At 51.2% G+C, this 19,293-nt stretch overlaps 2 protein-coding genes across 6 annotated transcripts; one reads left to right on the top strand and one right to left on the bottom strand.

Moving 5' to 3' along the window:
- The first annotated feature begins 4,896 nt into the window (after nucleotides 1–4,896).
- Nucleotides 4,897–13,674, top strand: Mmp19 (matrix metallopeptidase 19). The gene is made up of 9 exons (XM_006987315.3): nucleotides 4,897–5,135; nucleotides 5,565–5,650; nucleotides 8,555–8,685; nucleotides 8,841–9,056; nucleotides 10,250–10,495; nucleotides 11,062–11,181; nucleotides 11,766–11,930; nucleotides 12,078–12,205; nucleotides 12,328–13,674. Exons 1-9 carry the CDS (start codon nucleotides 5,046–5,048, stop codon nucleotides 12,724–12,726), a joined length of 1,581 nt encoding a protein of 526 aa, XP_006987377.1. The 5' UTR covers nucleotides 4,897–5,045; the 3' UTR covers nucleotides 12,727–13,674.
- On the bottom strand, nucleotides 13,327–19,060 carry LOC102903947 (transmembrane protein 198-like). 5 transcript variants are annotated; one of them, XM_076554046.1, is made up of 6 exons: nucleotides 18,577–19,060; nucleotides 17,880–18,078; nucleotides 16,951–17,212; nucleotides 15,636–16,217; nucleotides 15,062–15,219; nucleotides 13,327–14,939 (listed from the first exon to the last, which is right to left on the bottom strand). In XM_076554046.1, exons 3-6 carry the CDS (start codon nucleotides 17,123–17,125, stop codon nucleotides 14,802–14,804), a joined length of 1,053 nt encoding a protein of 350 aa, XP_076410161.1. In that variant the 5' UTR covers nucleotides 17,126–17,212; nucleotides 17,880–18,078; nucleotides 18,577–19,060; the 3' UTR covers nucleotides 13,327–14,801. The 5 variants fall into 5 exon arrangements, with proteins under 5 accessions (XP_076410161.1, XP_042119442.1, XP_015861353.1 ...); XM_042263508.2 differs by lacking the exon at nucleotides 17,880–18,078; XM_016005867.3 differs by lacking the exons at nucleotides 17,880–18,078; nucleotides 18,577–19,060 and adding an exon at nucleotides 18,118–18,561 and having other exon boundaries at nucleotides 15,636–16,169.
- Nucleotides 19,061–19,293: the final 233 nt, after the last annotated feature.

The raw sequence follows: 19,293 nt of genomic DNA, 5'->3' as shown, positions 1-19,293 counted from the left end.
GGGGTCTAGACAGTCTTAACTTGTTCCAAACACAGTTTTTAAAGATATATTTATATATATATATGTATGTATGTATGTATGTATGTATGTATGTGTGTGTATGTATGTATCTACCTCCCTATCATCTATCTATGTATCTATATCTATCTGTCTGTCTGTCTATCTATCTATCATCTATCTATCTATCAATCTATCTATCATCTATCTATCTATCAATCTATCTATCTGTCTACCTATCCTCTATTTATTTATGTATTGTATTTGTAGGTACCATGTGTAGCAGCCTGCAATGTAGATCAGAAGACACTTCCACCCATAGGTCTTCTCCGTTCACCATGGGGAGCCCTGGGAACTCAATTCAGGTTGCCAGGCTCAGTGGCAAGTGCCTGCCTTTCCTTCTAAGCCATCGCGCCAGTCCCACGTGCACTTTTTTTCACCCCTACAGTTCCCAGGTTCAGAATGAGATTTGCCGTTCATGTTAAGCGAATGTGCTACCACTGAGCTGTATTCCTAGCCATCTGGACTTGCCCTTTATCTACTCAGATGCCCAACATCTGGCAACCCCTACAGGGTAAGTGCCGTCAGAAGGGGCTAAGACACTTGCTTCTCATGGGCCTAGAGACCACTGCGTGCTTTTGCCTTTTGCCCATAGCCCATGACCTTTGGTCACTAGAAAAATACTCTCAGAGCTCTCTCTATTGCTCTCTGATACTGTTTAGTTAAAAAACACATCTATACTCAAAACAAAACAAAACCAAAAAAGCTATCTATCTAAATGTCTTCTGCCACAGTCTGTGGACAGAGAGACACCAGTTTACAGGAAGAGAGTGAGCAGCAAGTCAACGGAGTTCCTTCTCTCAAAGCCAACTTCTCTTTTTAGAACAGCCTTGCCACAAGTCCTAACCCTTTGCACACATTCCCGAAACTCCCCCAGTGAGAAATGACACATTCGGGGGAGGGGTGGGGGGGACTAAAAAATAAGCAGGGTCAGCCTGGCTCAGAGGTGGGGGCTGTTGGCAGGGGTGGTCATGACACAGAGTGGTAGTGGGATTAGTCATCCTGCTCTCGAACACAGACCCTGACTACAGCTCCTGGTTCCAGGGGTTTTATTTGTTTACATTAATTTTCCGGAAACTGAAGAGCGATGTGCAGATGTCATGGGAGTCTGTGACACTGATGTTTCCTAGCTGCGTTGCCTGAAACATCTCACTAGACATGTACTCCTTTTCGGTACAAAGAGGTGACAACATAACGCACTAAGACTTAAAGGAGGCAAACAGTTCAGCGGCTTCCAATGCCTGCTCTGCTCTCACCTGACGCTTTGGTTTCTAGAACGTGGTTGTACCCTTAGGCCCTCCATAGCCACAGTGAGTAACATGGTGAGGACTAGAGAGGCAGAAGAGAGATGAGGAGGAGCCTTGCAGGGGACTGAGTTGTGGCTGTTCCCAAATGCCATCATTTCCTGGGTGTACCGAGCCTGATGATATCTTCTGAGGTTCTCTGTATTCTTTCTGTCACAATTGGGACTTAGTCACCCAAATCTTACCCATCTGGGTGCTGGGTCACACGGGTCCAACATCACTGAGGGCAATTAGTCAGGAGTATTCCCCTACCTCGATCCTGGAGTGTGAGGTCCCAGAGAAAGGGAATGGGTCAGAAATGAGGACCTACTGCAAACAAGAATTTGACCTTTCCCCCATCCCTGTACCTTCCTCACTGTGCATCAAGAATGTGCTGGTTCTTCCTCATCGTTACAGTGGTGAGTGTCCCCACACGTCACCCGGGGTGCAGGGGGCTGACTCTGATGGGGAGACAATGGATGCAGTGTTAGCCGGGGATGGTGGTGGTGCATCCCTGTAATCCCAGAGTTCCAGGCCAACCCCGGCTACATAGTGAGACCTTGTCTCAAAGAAAACAAACCCTGAGGAAGGGCTGGAACAAAACTCAAGAGTTTGTGTGGTGTGCAGAAGAGTGCGTGTTAGAGAACCAGGTAACGGGCCAGTTAGGTCCTCCGTGGCCACGCTCAAGCTTCCCTTGCTCAAACCGCCCTCTCCTCTCATAACACAAACCTGAGTTACATCCCTGGAATCCACAGTGGAAGGGCAGAATGGACCCCTGAAAGCTGTCCTCTGACCTCCACCTGCTTCCCCCCCGCCACATACACACACGTAACTAAATGTGATTTTAAATAAAAAAATGAATATCTAGATAAACAAAACAAAAAGCTAGGGTGGCGGTTCAGGTAGCCTCAGGACTTTGGAGGTCACAGCGGATCATTTGAGCCCTGACCTTTAGGGCCAGGCTAAGCAACACTTCAAGCCCTGCCTCCCTCCCTTTTAAAATTAAAACATCTGTATGTAGATGGAGTTTCTCTGTGTCTGGTCAGTCACTCCCAAATAACCACATAGAGCCCTAGTATTAATTATAAATGCTGGGTCGATAGCTCAAGCTTATTGCTAACTAGCTCTTATGACTTAAATTAACCCATTTCTATTGATCTACATTCTGCCATGTGGAGTTACCTCTCTTTCTTCTGTTTCTTCCCGGTGTCTCCTTGGCGTTGGCGACTTCTCTGACTCCACCCTTCTTCTTCCCAGAATTCTCTCCTCCCTGAAAATCCTGCCGAGCTATTAGCCAATCAACTTCTTTATTAAACCAACCACAGCAACGTATATTCACACAGTGTAAAGGAATATTCCACATTTATATTTTAATTTTATGTGTATGAATGTTTTGCTTGCATGTATGTCTGTGCACTTGGGTGCCTAGAGTGGTGTATTCAGGGACCAGAAGAGGGAGTTGAATCCCCTGGAGCTGGAATTATAGATGGTTATGATGTAACACGAATCTTAAAGGGTCCTTACTCATAAAAACAAACTTGGAGCCAGGTATTGGGGTGAACGCTGAAAGATCAGAGAAACAGAGCAAGCCACAGCCAACCTTACCTGGACAGTTCCTCAGCTGATCTTGTTTACTCAGCCTGAAAGTCTCTGAATCCTCATCTGAATGAATCTCAGCTGAACTGCTGCTAAAAGCTAAAAGCTTAAAAAAGGCTCTAGTTCCTGGTCCTCACGCCTTATATACCTTTCTGCTCCCTGCCATCACTTCCTGGGATGAAAGGTGTGCGTCACCATGCCTGGATTTGAACTCAGAGAGATACAGAAACATCCAGTGTGGCTTTGAACTCATAGAAATTCAGACGGATCTTTGCCTCCGGAATGCTAGGATTAAAGGCATGTGCTACCACTGCCTAAACCTATGTTTAATATAGTGGCTGTTCTGTTCTCTGACCCCCAGAGATGTTTATTGGGGTGCACAATATGCCAACCACAGTTATAAGTCACCATGTGGTGCTGGGAATTGAACCTGGGTCCTCTGAAAGAATAGTAAATGCTCTTAACCACTGAGTCATCTCTGCAGTCCCCTCCCCTTTTCCTTCCTTCCTTCCTTCCTTCCTTCCTTCCTTCCTTCCTTCCTTCCTTCCTTACTTCCTTTCTTCCTTCCTTCTTTCCTCCCTTCCTCCCTCCCTTCCTCCCTCTCTCCCTCCCTCCCTTCTTTCCCTCTCTTCCTCCCTCCCTTTCTTTCTTCCCTCCTTCACCTTTTTATTTTTTTAGACAGGCTCTCTCTTCATAGCCCTGGCCTCAGACTTGCTAGGTAGACCAAGAGGCCTCAAACTCATACAGATCTTCTTGCTTTAGCCTCCTTAGTATTGGGATTAAAGGCATGTGCCACCATGTGCCCCTGCCCCCCCCATGACTGGAATAATTCTTCCTTCACAGTAATAAAACATATAGCTTTTAATTGCTTTAATTATGTATTTAAAATTTTGAGGCAGGATTTCACAGCTAAAAGCTGGCCTAGAACTTGCTATGTAGTTAAGGATGACTTTGAACTTTTGATCTTCCTTCAACTCATAAGTGCTAATATTATGGTTCTAGGACATCCAGGGCTACACCGAGAAACCCTGTCTCCAAACCAAACCAAACCAAACCAAACAACAGCAGCAGCAACAAAACAAGTCAAAGTCGTGTGCTTGTGTTACACCATTTGTGTGCGGCATTGTGGGGGAGACATCTGTGGCGGGAGCCGAACTCGGGGCCTGTCTACAAGAGCAGCAAGTTCTCTTAACTGCTGATCTGGGTCTCCAGTCCCTATAATACTTACTTTATAACCAATTTTTTTGGTAAATTTTTTTTCTTTAGCAAAAAGAGTCACAAATGTTTAAGAAGCCTCGACGCAGAGCTCAAGGTCAGCCTGGGCCGCAAAGCTAGATTCCGGCTTAAAATAAACTCCCAACTTGATCTCAGTTGCAAAGAAACAGACCTCAGAGTTGGACGTGGTGGCTCTGTGAGGTCCAGACCAGCCTGGTCTACCTAGGGAGTTCCAGACCAGCCTGGTCTACCTAGGGAGTTCCAGACCAGCCTGGTCTACCTAGGGAGTTCCAGACCAGCCTGGTCTACCTAGGGAGTTCCAGGCTGGCCAGGATTATGTAGAGAGATGCTTGCTGTCTCAAACAACAACAAACCCAGAGAGGCAGGCCTCACCTTTGACCCCTTCACTTGGAACTCATGCTGCCTCCTACCTCTTGGCTCTTATTGATTTTCCCTTGTCAGGACATGTGAAGCTGAGAGCTTTGCTGGCTCCAGGTCCCCAGGGAGCGGCAATGTCCAACTCTAGGGGGCAGCCCTGGTCCTGTCCTAGTTTCTCTAGAGATTCTGGCTTTCACCCCTCCAGGAGACAGACCCCCGAGCAGTACAGAAAGTCCTCCGGTCTCCGGCAGAGGGCTCTCGGGGAAGGAGGGTTAGGGGCTTTTTTGGCTCCTGCTTTTCTTCGGTAGGGCAGGAGTTAATGATGAGTTGCAACATCTCTGGGCTGAGTCACCTCCCACGGCACTGTTCCCCACAGATGGTTTATAAAGAGGACCAGAGGCTGACAGAGGAGACCTTGGAGGTAGGAGTCCCCTGCCCAGGGCCGCTCCTCCAGGCTCCCAGAAGTCTCAGGTCAGAGGACTCAGGCAACCGCTGGAGCTCTTGTCTGCTGGGACCATGGACTGGCAACAGTTGTGGCTGGCCTTCTTACTTCCCATGACAGTCTCAGGCCGGGCTCTGGGGCCTACAGAGAAGGAGGCAGTCTTGGTGAGTCCTCTGGATTGACAGGGATTACCACGCTATGGTCTTCTCTAGGTTTCCCTCTTGCCCTACAACCTACCCACCTCTCCCTGTTTCCTCGGCACCCTGATCTACGTTGTCCACCTCCTGCTCTCTTCCTTGTTCCATTGGAGGCCCCCCACTCACACATCAGTCCTTCCGCATCTGTCCCCTTCTCTCCTCATGGATCTGTTAGGTCATTTGGATTGTTTGTTTAAGACAGGTCCCCCTGTGTAGCCCCGCCTGGCCTGGAACTCACCCTGAAGACCAGGCTGTCCTTGAACTCACAGAGATCTGCCTGCTTCCATTTCCCGAGTGCTGGGATTAAAGGTGTGCGCCACCATGCTCTGCTTCTGTTCTGTCACTCGGAAGCTGTACCCCGAGACTAAACCTCTTTCAACCTTCGTGCCATTGTAGGGTTACCTGTTGCAGTATGGGTATCTACAGAAGCCTCTGGAAGGAGCTGATGACTTCAGGCTAGAAGATATCACAGAGGCCCTAAGGTGAGGCTCTAAGGTCACAAGGTACATGCTTTCCTATCGGAGGTGTCAAGTTCTCCCCTCTCCCAGGCTCACCTCTGCCTGACCCTAATCTACAGCAGGGATCTGTCAAATGGGATGAGATGGAGAATCGGGATGAGGAGCCCACAGATCAGGTGTGGTGGCACACAGCTGTGATCTCAGTCCTGGGGAGGCAAAGACGAGTCGGGTGTGATGGTCCATGCCTTTAGTTCCAGATTCCCGGCACTCAGGAGGCAGAGGCAGGTGGATCTCTGTGAGTGTGAGGCCAGCCTGGGCTACACAGAGAGTTCCAGGACAGCTAAAGCTATACAGTGAGACACTGCCTTAAAAAGGGAGAAGTGGAAACAATGAAATCCTGGAAGGATGGCTCAGCAGTTAAGAGTACTTGATGCTCTTACAGGGGACCATCACCAGCATCAGGAAGTTCATAGCCTCCTGTGACTCCAGCTCCGAATGATCTGATGCCTTCTTCTTTAGGCACCCAAACATATGTTAACAACATTTACTCATATAGAAACACACACAAGAATGAAAATCTTTTTTCCTCCCGGAGACAGGGTCCCTCTGGGTAGCACTGACTGTCCTGGAATTCACTCTGTAGACCAAGCTGGCCTCGAACTCAGAGATTCGCTGGCCTCTGCCTCCTACCTCCTGAGTGCTGGGATTAAAGACATGCGCCACCACCATTCAGTTAAGAACGAAAATTTTAGCAAAAGAGCTGGAGGCTAGCTTGGACCACACGATGAGTATTTATCTTTATTTTTAGTTTTTATTATTACTTTTTGATCCCGGTCTCACACTGTAGCTTAGATTGGCTTGGAACTCCTTGCAATCCTCCTGCCTCAGCCTCTACCATGCTATTATGTTAGAGGTGTGAACCACCATGCTGAGCTGGAGTTCTTGTCATTACACTTTTAGATTATTTTTGATGATTTCATACACACACACACATACACACACACACACACACACACACACACACACACACGTATATGTGCGTGTGTGTGTGTGTGTGTGTGTGTGTGTGTGTGTGTCCGTGTATTTGTGTGCATGTGTGTGTGTGTGTGCGCGCGCGTGCACATACATTGGTCATTTGCCCCATTGCTCTATCATCTCCCTTCCATTCCTCCTGAATCTCTTCCCCAAACAAGACCCTCTTCTATTTTCTCTATAATTCACTGACCTTAATTAGGGCTGCTTGTTTTACAGTTTCTTATTACATTTATTTGTATGTGTGTGTGTGTGTGTGTGTGCACGCGCACATCCCATGGTACATATTCAGAGATCCAGTTCTCTCCTTCCACCATGTGGGGCCTGGGGATTGAACTTATGTACTCAGGCTTGGCTGGGGATTGAATTTACGTACTCAGGCTTGGCAGCAAGTCCTTTAATCCACTGAGCCATCTCACTGGCCCATTTTGATGTAATTTTTTTTGGTTTATTAATTTTTATTTTATGCACATATGTATGTGTACCATGTACATGCTTAGTGCCCAAGCTGGTCAGAAGAGGGCATCCCTGCCACTGGAGTGAAGGATGGTTGTGAACTACCATGTGGATGCTGGGAATTGAACCCGGGTCCTCTGTAAAAGCAACACATTCTCTTAATGGTTGGGCCATCTCTCCAGCTCCTGGTTTTGATTTTTTGAGACAGGGTCTCGTGTAGCCCAGGCTGGTCCTGAACCTGCGATGTAGTGAGTGAGGTTCATCCTCACTCCTGCATCATTCTCGAAAGTGCTGGGATCACAGGATGAGCCACCATGCACACCTAGCCAGTCCTTGTCTCAAAAACAAAGCAAATGAGGCTGGGGAGATGACTCAGTGGTTGCGATCACTGTCTGCTCTTGTAGAGGACCCAGGTTTGGTTCCAAGCACCCGCATGGCATCTCACAACTATCTATGACTCCAGTTCAAGGGGATCCAACGCTCTTTCCTGACCTCTGTAGGCAGGACACACATGTGGTATACTTACATACATGCAGAGGAAACATTGAATCACATAAAATAAGAATAAATCTTAAAAATAAAAACAAACCCAAACAGCTAGACACGTGGCTCACATCTTTAATTCCTGTGCTCAGGAGGCTAAGGAAGGAGGATTGCCGTGAATTTAAGGCCAGCCTGGATTACAAAGTGAGTTTGAGGCCAGCCTAGGCTATAGAGTGAGTGAGACCTTGCCTGGAAAGACAAACAAAGAAAAGGAGAAACAGGGCCAGTGGATCCTCCAAGGCCCGGAGCACTCCTTTGGATGCTCACACTGACATTTGCAGCCCACAGGGGGCGCCACATGCATAAAGCTACAGATTGACTCGCTATGATGTTCCCTTTTGTGGACGCTTCATTCATTGTTTATTTATTTCTACTCTGTTCCTTTACATTTTGCTGTTTTTTGCCACTGTATTTTTTTTTTTTTTTTATGGTCCTACGACAGAAGACCCTATGACAGGCCATGGGTGGGCGAGGTTGCCCCAGTGCAGGCTGGGAGGAGAGCCCAGCGGGCTGAAGTGGGTAGGTTGGACCTCAGAGGGCAGCACAGCAGCTGTACAGGGACACTCTCCAGAGGGTGGCCACGGGGTGAGCCGGGTTGCTCACCTGCTAGAGCCGAAAGCTAGAAAGTGAGGAAGGAGAGGGAGAGGAAGGCTTCAGGTCAGTCTTCCAAAAAGATCCCGAAAATGGAGCAATGAAGGTGGAGTGCCACCATGTCTGCAGACTAGAAGACAAAGCCCCAGTTGTGAGCACTAGAGACTGGAGTGTCCTTTCCAGCTTCAAAGACCTTGTGTCATTCTTTATCACTACTTCGGGCACCAGGAGGCCAAAGATGCATCCCCAATTTCCAGCCATTCCAGACCCACCTGCCCTTGTGCACCGGCCTCTCTCTCTTTCTAGAGCTTTCCAGGAAGCATCCGAGCTGCCGGTTTCAGGCCAGATGGATGACGACACAAGGGCCCGTATGAAGCAGCCCCGTTGTGGTCTGGAGGATCCCTTCAACCAGAAGACCCTTAAATACCTGCTTCTGGGTGAGGACTGAGCCTGGGAAGGGAGGGAGAGGGCTGCCTGGCCCTGAGTGTGGGTAATACTTGCTGAGTAACCTGCCATGGAGGGCAGCGAGTACCCTCACCCTGGGCGGCTCTCTTAGTTGTGTTTCTGACTTACTTTCTGGTCCCTTCACCAGGCCGCTGGAGAAAGAAGCATTTGACATACCGCATCTTGAATCTGCCCTCCACCCTCTCACCCTCCAGAGCCCAGGCAGCCCTGCGTCAAGCCTTTAAGTACTGGAGCAGCGTGGCCCCCCTGACCTTCCGGGAGGTGAAGGCTGGTTGGGCTGATATCCGCCTCTCGTTCCATGGCCGCCAAAGCCCATACTGTTCCAACACCTTTGATGGGCCTGGTAGGCACTAGTTCTTTTTTTTTTTTTTTTTTTTTGTGATATATATTTTTTATTTTACAACATCATTCAGTTCTACATATCAGCCATGGGTTCCCCTATTCTCCCCCCTCCCACGCCTCCCCTTACCCCCAGCCCACCCTCCATTCCCACCTCCTCCAGGACAAGTCCTCCCCCGAGGACTGCGATCAACCTGGTAGACTCAGTCCAGGCAGGTCCAGTCCCTTCCTCCCAGACTAAGCCAAGCGTCCCTGCATAAGCTCCAGGTTTCAGACAGCCAACTCATGCAATGAGCACAGGACTTGGTCCCACTGCCTAGATGCCTCCCAAACTGATCAAGCCAATCAACTGTCTTACCTATTCAGAGGGCCTGATCCAGCTGGGAGCCCCTCAGCCTTTGGGTCATAGTTCATATGTTTCCATTCATTTGGCTATTTTTTTTTCAATAATTGAGTAAAACTGAAATTTATTATATGCCACAGTCGTCCTAGGGACCTCCATGCTATATATATATAGCCTCTATGGTTCTATGGGTTGTGGTCTGATTGTTCTTTATTTTATATCTAGAATCCACCAATGAGTGAGTACATACTATAACTGTCTTTCTGGGTTTGGGTTACCTCACTCAGGATGATTTTTTCTAGTTCCATCCATTAGGCACTAGTTCTTGACTTTCAACAGACCTCAGCAATAAACTGTCTCTTTGACCCAGTGACGCTAAGATCTTCAGGTTCAGATTGTCGGTTCTGCCCAAAGATACCCTGTACTCTGACCTTCTACTATTTCCCAGAGAAGCTGTTTCTTGCCTAGCCAGGCCCTTAGTAGCTCTCCTCTTTCCGTCTTATGCCTGGCTTTCATTTCCTCTCTCAAACCTAACCCTGAGAGGGGACTGGGTCACAGAGGAGTGGCTGGGGAGGTGAAGATTTTGTTTTGGGTTTCCCTGAGTGATGACTAGGAAATCGGGAAGAAGCACCTGAGCTAGCTATGATGGTGTACCCTGCGTTTTGTGTAGCCCAGGCTGACATGAAACCCGTTACGCAGCTGAGGCTGATCTTGAACTTCTGATCCTCCCGTGTCCACCTTCCAAGTGCTGGGATTACCGGTGTGTTATCACATCTGAACGTAGCTTGAGTACGTAGTCGGCAAACGATGCTCTGTCGGCTCTAACCTTACTGTCTACCTTTGCTTTTGCCCAGGAAAGGTCCTGGCCCATGCGGACATCCCAGAGCTCGGCAGTGTACACTTCGATAAAGATGAATTCTGGACTGAGGGGACCTACCAAGGAGTGAACCTGCGCATCATCGCAGCCCATGAAGTGGGCCATGCCTTGGGCCTTGGGCACTCCCGATACACTCAGGCGCTTATGGCTCCTGTCTATGCTGGTTACCAACCCTACTTCAGGCTGCACCCAGATGATGTGGCAGGGATCCAGGCTCTCTATGGTGAGCATGAGAGTCAATCTGACTAATATCTCTCTAGGCTCAAGGAGACAAGAGCTGCTTTCATGGAGTAAAATGGCTTTTTTTTTTCTTCTCTTCCTCTGCCCAGTTCTTCAAGCTATTCATCTTCAAAAACTGTCTCTATTTTTGACTCTTTTATGTCTAATCTCCCTTCCTGGACTTTCTTCCCTCACACCCTACCTAATTCTTTTGTTGTTATTGTTGCCTGTTGCTTTGAGACAGGGTCTTTATTATCCTGCTCTAGCTGTCCTGGAACTTGCTATGTAGTCCAGGCTGTATTCAAACTCATGGAGACCCTTCTGTCTCTACATCCCTAGTGCTGGGATTAAAGGTGTCTGGCAACCCCATTCTTGAAGATGCAGAACATACATTCCAGGAAACTTCCTTCTCTCTGGTGCTTCTCAAAACAAAACTGTATCTTCTGTATTTTGTGGACCACAAAGGGAAACTCCTTAGAATTGCCTTTTCCATCTCCATGGGGCCATTGAGCAGAACTTAACAGCAGACAGGTAGAGAAGCTGAGTGCATTGCCTTACTTCACTTTGCAGGCAAGAAGAGCCCAGAGACAGAGGATGAGGAGGAAGAGATTTCCACCATGTCACCAGTGACCACAAAACCCAGTCCCATGCCAAACCCCTGCAACAGTGAACTGGATGCCATGATGCTGGGTGAGGCCCTTCCCGAGCAGGCTGCTGACAGGCAATGGGGGCAGTCTATTGACTCCAAGGCCTGGACAGATGGGAATGATGTGGGACCAAAGCAGGAGCAAAGGCTGGTGACCAGGGAAGATGTGTAGCATGGGGAGGGAATGCTCAGAGTCAAATTAAAAGAGGGCTGGGTGGCTGGGCAGTGGTGGTCCACGCCCTTAATCTCAGTGCTTAGGAGGCAGAGGCAGGTGAATTTCTGTGAGTTCGAGGTCAGCCAGGACTGTGAGAAACTCTGTCTCAAAAAACAAAAAACAAACAAAAAAGATGGAATTGGCTGCAATGTCTATTAGAGAGGATTTTATTTGTACCTGGTTTTAAGATTTTAAAGCTACCTGGGATGGGGACTAGCTCTCCAAGGAGGAACATCTGACTACCTGGAGGGCTGTGAGGAAGGGAGAGGCTCAGCACTGTGTCTTCCTTCTCTGCCGTTTTTTGAAGTTGAGTGAATTTCTGAAGGGCCCATCAGTGGCCAGTACGGAAACCACCTGAGACATTCATGAGTCACTCATTATCTTTTAAGCTTGTTAAAACGCTTCTGCTCTCAGGACCCCGTGGGAAGACCTATGCTTTCAAGGGGGACTACGTGTGGACTGTAACAGATTCAGGTCCGGGCCCCTTGTTCCGAGTGTCTGCTCTTTGGGAGGGGCTCCCTGGAAACCTAGATGCTGCCGTCTACTCTCCTAGAACAGGATGGACCCATTTCTTCAAGGGTAAGTGGAGTACTTAGGTCCTGCTTAAGGTCATTAAAAAGCTGAAAACGGGAGGAAGCATCGAGAAGCTTCTGAGAGGGTGAGAGAGGGACCAAAAGCTCCCGTCGGATGACAGAGGCAACTTGTTCTCCCTTTGGCCGTTCTCAGGGAACAAGGTGTGGCGCTATGTGGGTTTCAAGATGTCTCCTGGCTTTCCCATGAAACTCAACAGAGTAGAACCCAACCTGGATGCAGCGCTCTACTGGCCTGTCAATAAGAAGGTGTTCCTTTTTAAGGTATAACCAAGCCAGCCAATGGGGCAAAGTCTCACCCTTACAGGGGCACCTTCTGCAGTTTGGATCAGCCTCTGAGGTCCCTACGCTATCTCATTCTCTTCTTCTCACCCACTCCAAATCAGGGCTCAGGATACTGGCAGTGGGACGAGCTGGCCAGCACTGACTTCAGCCGCTACCCCAAACCCATCAAGGCATTGTTTACTGGAGTGCCAGACCAACCCTCGGCAGCTATGAGCTGGCAAGATGGCCAAGTCTACTTCTCCAAGGGCAAAGACTACTGGCGTCTTAACCAGCAGCTTCGAGTGGCAAAGGGTTATCCCAGAAATATCACACACTGGATGCACTGCCGCCCTCAGACTGCAGACACTAACTCGTTCACTGGGGACACTACTCCCCCCACCACAGACACGATCTTAGACACCACTCCCTCAACCGTGGACTCATTCTTGGACATGGCTCCCTCAACTACAGACTCTGCCACCCTTTCATCCCCTGCTAATGTCACCCCGCTAGGGGCCTAAGAACTAATCAGTGTTATCTGATCACGAGGATGGTGCAGACGTCACAGCATTGGCACTAACCATAGGCCTCATGGCCCCTAAACATTCCAGTTCTGGACACCGTTTTCCTGTGCTCCTAGAAGGTGCCCCCTTAATTCTAAATTAGTCCCACATTCCCATTTCTCCTTGTCACAAAGCTCTTTCAAGTGTGCCACCTATTCTCCAGTGAAGTGAAACTGTCAATCAGGCTTTTTTTTTTTTTTTTTTTTTTTTTTTGTGACAAGGTCTCTCTCTACATAGCACTGGCTATGGCTATCCTGAAATACTCTATGTAGACCAGGCTGGCCTCGGACTCACAGAGATCCGCCTGCCTCTGCCTCGAGTGCTGGGATTAAAGGCGTGCGCCACCATGCCTGGCTAGTGTTCTTTTATATTTTTATTTTTGTGTGCATTCGTGTTTTGTTGTACGTGTGCCCATGTGAGGGTGTCAGATCCTCGGGAACGGGAGTTCCACATGGGTGTGAGCTGCCATGTGGGTGCTGGGAATTGAACCCAGGTCCTTTGGAAGAGCAGCCAGTGCCCTTCACCGCTGAGCCATCTCTCCAGCCCCTGTGTTCTGTGTTTCTTTTTTAAGGCACTGTGACCATGCCTGGCTGTCAGTTGGGTCCTGAGCTGACAGGAGGCGGTGGCTGGGTCACTGGACGCCTGGGTTCTGTTCTTCCCAGGCAAACTGAAGAAACAGCACAGCAGGGTAAACTGAGCAAGGGCTTCGGAGTCCCTGAGCCGCTGGACGGCGGCTCCCAGCAGGTTAATTACCCTTGTAAAGCCTTGGATTCTCTATTAACAAAATAAGGTTAATATCAACGTTACAGGGTTGCTAGGTTATATGAAATACTATATGTGACGTGTCTGACGGAGTCTGACACATTTGTATTTAATAAAGGCTAACTTCGTGTATATTCATATATATATATATGTATCATACGTATATACGCATCCCATACACAGTGTGTATGATAAAGGTGCCACAGCAGATCTTTGGGGGACAGACTGCCTTTGCTTTGTGGCGCAAAGAAAGTGAAAAGCGACAGTTGAAGTTCGACTCCCCGGTTGAATTTTCAGCGCCATTTTATTCCCGTGATCCCTTGTTCTTCCTCCCTCTCATCACAGAGTTGCTGCTCGGGAAGGGGAGGGTTAGTCTTCCTTCATACTGTCCGGGAGGCCAGGAGAGTCGGAGGAGGGAGAGTTAGAAGGGGTTAGTGGCTGGACCCAAACTCTGGCTGGGGAGGAAACTGGTATCACCTACACCGAGAGTGAGAGAAGGCACTTGACTGCCGCGCAGACCCAAAGCCCAGGTCCCTCTGAGCAAAGAGGCAAGCGTCAGCCACGTGAGCCAAGGCTCTCTTGGAGCAAGGGGCCAGCTTTTGGAGAGAGGGGAGTTGAGGCAGACTCTGGGGTCCTCCCTCATTGAAGAGAGAGGAGAAAGCACCATGGAGGATTGTGCTCTCCACTGAGGTAGAGGGGACTCCAGACTATGGGGTCCATGGAGAAAGGCCGAGCAGAAGCCCAGTTACCCCTAATAAGGAGCCTGGGGGCTGGGGATCTTGGAGTACCTCTGTGCCATTCTCCATACCAATAAAACTTATCAAATGCCTTCGGGAGCTCCCCAATTTTCTATAGGTCCTATAAAAAAGCCCCATATTTTACCACAGTAAGGCACACTGAGACATGTTAATGGATATTTGGGAATGGACTATAATTCAGTGGTAGAATGCTTGCCTACTATGGGCAACATTCTGGGTTCCATTTCAGCATTACAGGAACTTACGGAAAAAAAACCTGTTTTGGGTAAACCACCTGGGTTTGGAGTCAGTGTCCCTAGGAGCCAGGGCGTCTCTACTACTGGACAGAGAGGTAGGTGCCTGTGCTTTCACTCTCCCGCATCTGTAAGAATTCTCTCTGCCTGTCTCTAAGCACGGAGCCCATCCCCAATCCAAGAGGTAGGGAAATTTGTGTGGGTCCCGTGGGCTCAGGCCCCATCCACTTGGCCGTTTCCAGCCCTCACTAGGGTTGTCAGTATCTCTGGAGGTTTAGGCTCAGGTCTGGGCAGAGGGAGAAGGTGTGGCCAGGAGGCGGGTGGAACTGCAGTCAGAATCCAGGTCCAGGGTAGTGTGGGGGGCTGTGGCCTGGGTGCTCGGCTCCAGCTGGCACTCACGCAGACTCTGGAGATAACTCTGAGTGGACACAGGGCAGAGAGGGTAGAAGGGGGTTCTGAGTCGGAGCCCTCAGCTCATCCTGGCCATCACTGTTCGCCCTCTGACCCATCCTGCCCAGGGTGCCCCACCCTCCCACTCACTGGAGCCAGCCTGTCACCAGGGCTCTGGATATTGGGGGGAAGCCGACTCCGATAGCTGCCTTGGCACAGTCCCACTCCAGACGGGTTCCGATGCCGCTTAGCCTCTTGCTGATGGATCCGGAGGAGCTGGAGATGCCTTCGCTGGTGGCTCAAGATCACTGTTGGGCAGCAGGCAATACAGAGTCAAGGGGAGCTTTTTAAGGTCCTGAATACCAACTCCAAACAGAATCAAATTCCATAAAAACCCACTTGGCCTCCCTGTTGTGGACTTCTCAAGCCCCAACTTCCCTTCAGTTATTAGATTTCTTCCGTATTTTCCTCCTCTGGGATTCCTCCACCCTCTCATAACAGTCCTAAAAAACTCTGCCCTGTATCCCTTGGCATTTTTTTCTTCCTATTCTTTCCAGACTTCCTCTGGTTATTCCAGCTTTAATTCTGCTTCAGGGCCGCTCTGTTTGGCATGGGAGTCCTCCCCAGTCCTCATCTCTCAATCTTCTCCCCTCCCCTCCAGTGCAGGAATCTGGGACAGTAGTAGGGGCAGGATGGCTGCTTTTGTACCTCAGCAGTAACTCACCATTGGTGTGGCTTCCACGTTCCTCAGTCATGAGTCTCCACTGGGCCAGTGTCCCAAGAGCCCCCAAGATCGGCCAGGTCCCCAGTAAGACCCAGCTATACCAGCAAAGAGGCAGCAACTCCGGGAGGGCCTGCAGGCGTTCGCCCAGCCGAGTGCCCAGGGCCAGCCCTTCCAAGAAGTAGTCAGCACAGGCCACCAGCACCGCAGCACCTAGCAGGGCTGTGCCTAGGACCGTGAACGGCCGGGGCCACCGAAGCGTGAGCAGGGCTCCCAGCAGCGCCAGCCCCACCAGTCCACCGACTGGCACCCAGGCCGAATGTGGCTGGTAGATGGGTTCAGTGCCCAGTAAGGTTCCAGCGCCCAGGGTTAGACCTAGCAGGAGACCGGTCAGAAAGAGCCCAACGCTTCGGACCAGCATGGTGACCAGGCCGCAGAGGAGTCCGATGCCCAGCGAGATGCCTGCGCTCACCTCCAGGCTCAACTGTGTCTCCAGGACCCGCTCCTTGTGGCACAGTAGGAAGATCACCAGAGCTCCTGACAGCAGACCGGAGAGAAACATCACTGCCTTGAAGCAGCGGTAGCCTGGGAAGGGAGGCAGGAGGCACTGAGAGACAGAAAGGGACGGTTCTGGTGTACTGGGAAAGGAACAGCTAAACAAAGGAGTAGAAGCCAGGAGGAGCATACCATGGGGGACCTCCAGGCAAGGGGAAGAAAAGGATAAGCCCAGAAACAGACAAAGAACATTCAAGGCTGGGCGGTGTGTCAGCACTCGGGAGGCAGAGCCAGGAGGATCTCTGTGAGTTCGGGGCCAGCCTGGGCTACAGAGCGACATCCAGGACAGGCACCAAAACTTGAAAAAAAAAAGAACATTCAGAAACTCCCCAAGGGGTTGGTGGAGAAACCAGGAGGCAGAGTGAATGCATTGTGGAGAGAAAACAGGACAACATCTAGCTCCTCCTCCAGGAACGGGGTACATAGGAAATCACCACAGACTGATTTGTGATTCCGAGGAAAGTTGAAATCTCCTGTGGGGAGGATATCTGGGGATGGCACTTTGAGGTAGGAGACAAATAAAGGCAGATCACAGAGCCAGAGGTGAAAGCCAGAGGGCAGGAGCAAGCAGAAGGACAGGAAGCCGGCAGAGGCCGTATGGAAAACCCCGAGGGCAGGCATCTCCGGACAGAGGAGGTGAAGTGTACCCGAACAAGGAAGAAGTTGGAATCACTCTTGAGGACAAGCAGTCTCAGGTGGCTGCCCCCAGGCCCCGCCCCCAGGCCCCGCCCCCCAGGCCCCGCCCCCCAGGCCCCGCCCTCACCGAAGCAGCCGTAGATGATTCCGAAGCAGCAGCACAGAGCACAGACTAAGGCAGGGGCCAACTCAAGGCTGTCCTGGGGTTCCAAGACGCACCTCAGGTCGGGAGGCTCTGGGAGCTGTTGGTTAAAGGGCCTTGGGTCAGATGTTATGGTCAGGGGCAGCAAGGCTTTCTCCATGGTAGCCGGGGAGATGGTCACAGGGTGGGAGGCTGGAGTCAGCGTCTCTCATCCACCCATCACTATCTGGCGCGGGGGTCGGTAGACCTGGAAGAGAACAGAGCAGAAACCATGAGGATCTTGAGGATTCCGTCGTCCCTCCATTTCTTTTGAAAAAAAAAAAAATGACCTGTTCCAACTAAAAAGCAACTCCCCCTCATCTGCAGTTGGGACTCAGTACCCCCCCACACCCCCACCCCCGCCGAATCGGACAGGGCAGTGTAATGAAATGGGAGAGGAAGGAAGAGGAGGCAATGAGTCATCTTAGGGTCTCAGGACTACTGCTCACCACCCTCCAGGGCCGAGGAGAGCAAAGGGGGTCAAATTGCTTAGATCAGCTTCATCCCAGCCCAGGGGTAGGACACAGGGGTGATCATCGGCAGGCACCCCCCCTCCCCGCCAGTGCTCGCTGCTCCCTAAACTGCAAGTCGGAGCCCAAACCCTGTGAGCTAAATGCAACCCCCAAGGAAGAAAGGGAACAGGCATTTAAAAGAGTTTTTGGATAAGGAATTAAGAGTTATCCAATCACCCTGTCAAGATTTGAAGTCTTGGCTTCATGCCGAGATGGAGTTGCTGGGGGAAGCCTGTATTCACAGCCCGTCCAAATCCCATGGCCCTACATGGAGTAAGCAGGCTTGCCTTGCCTACAGACATCTCACATCCTGGATTCCACTTGCTACTCGCCTGAGACAGGCATGGGAATTGTTCCACCCACCCTCTCATCCTGGCATGCCTGGGCTGCCAATGGGATTTGAATTCTGATCCCGAAGGATTGCCGAGGGGCTGGCATTGGGAAACTGTGATAGGGTGATGCGGATGCACGTTCCTTTTGCGGTCTTTTGGACACTGAGGTCTTCGGCTAAGGGACTGGAGAACTCCCGGGGCTCTTCTCTATCGCTTAAGAGTCTGGGACCCTAAACAAGGAGAGGTTAGGGAGGGGGTTAACTACTCACCACCCTCCGGGGCTGAGGAGAGAGCAAAGGGGTGCAATTGCTTAGACCTCCAGCTTCACCCCAAGCCCAGAGCTCCTAGGCGTAGGGGTGGCCGTTGGCCGCAGGCAACCCCTCCAGGCCCTCCGTGCTCGCTGCTTCCTAAACTCCTACAAGTCCGAGCCCAAACCCTGTGAGCTAAATGCAACTAGCTTGGGGGTAGGGGTGTGTGTGGAGGAAGGAGACAGGGTGTGTGTATGGGGGGGGGGATGACATCACGGGGCGGGCCCCCTCGATCTTTACCCCTGTGTGTGGGGGGAACCCAAGCTACCTACTTCTCTAATGCAGGATCAGGGACCCCCCCAATCATACTAATGAAGAATTTTGGGACGCCCATCAAGACTAAGATGCAAAGTGTCTGAATGCTGAGCAGATTAATCGACAACTTGACGTTTCCAAAGCCCCAGTGGGGTCCCCACGCACCCCCAGGTCCAGCTTGGTTTCTCCCACTTCCCAGAGAATTGGAGTATTGTCTTCTCTGGAGCACCGGGTGGTCGGGATCCGGGATGCGGGGCAGGGTTTTTACCCGTGCTGGTGGGGGTGCTCATGGGGGGTGGAAACTTGCGGAGCAAGACGGGCCTGGCAGGGACAATGACAGAACTGTAAGGCTTCAGGAGGGAGTCTAGAGGAGAGGAGCCACACGGGTCTGCGGAGGGGTCGGGGCGCGCGCGGGCGTCGACCCCCTCCGAGCTTGCTGTGTACATGAGATGCAAAGCAGCCTGCCGATGAGCGCGGGGTTCTGCAACCCTCGGCTGGGTTCGGAGCCCCGGGGAGCGGCGCTCGGGATCCCCTGGCCGCACTGCATGGCCCGGCGCGCGAGCTGCATTCACAGGGGGCGGGACCAGGGGTTTGGGAGCGGAGGGTCGTGTGCAGGCAGCCGGGGGGCTTGCTAAGTCCGGGGCGCGCGCGCACACACACACACACACACTCTTCCGCTCCGGCCGGACAGCCGAGAGGGCAGGGTCTGGGCCCTCGGCGTGCTCCCGCTGCCTGCAAGCCACAGGCGATGTGCGGGTCGGCGGCGGCCCTTCATCTTCCGTTCTCCGCGGGGACGGGGAGCGCGGCCCGCCGGCCCCAGCCGGGAGCCCGCAGACCCGCGGGCGGCAACGCGACCTGCGCTTGGCCCGCGGGGCGGCCGAG

The sequence above is a fragment of the Peromyscus maniculatus genome, chromosome 18, assembly GCF_049852395.1.
Source record: "Peromyscus maniculatus bairdii isolate BWxNUB_F1_BW_parent chromosome 18, HU_Pman_BW_mat_3.1, whole genome shotgun sequence".
Taxonomy (NCBI): Eukaryota; Metazoa; Chordata; class Mammalia; order Rodentia; family Cricetidae; genus Peromyscus; species Peromyscus maniculatus.
The sequence above is the reverse complement of the archived record's forward strand: the minus strand, read 5'-3'. Positions and strand labels throughout refer to the sequence as shown.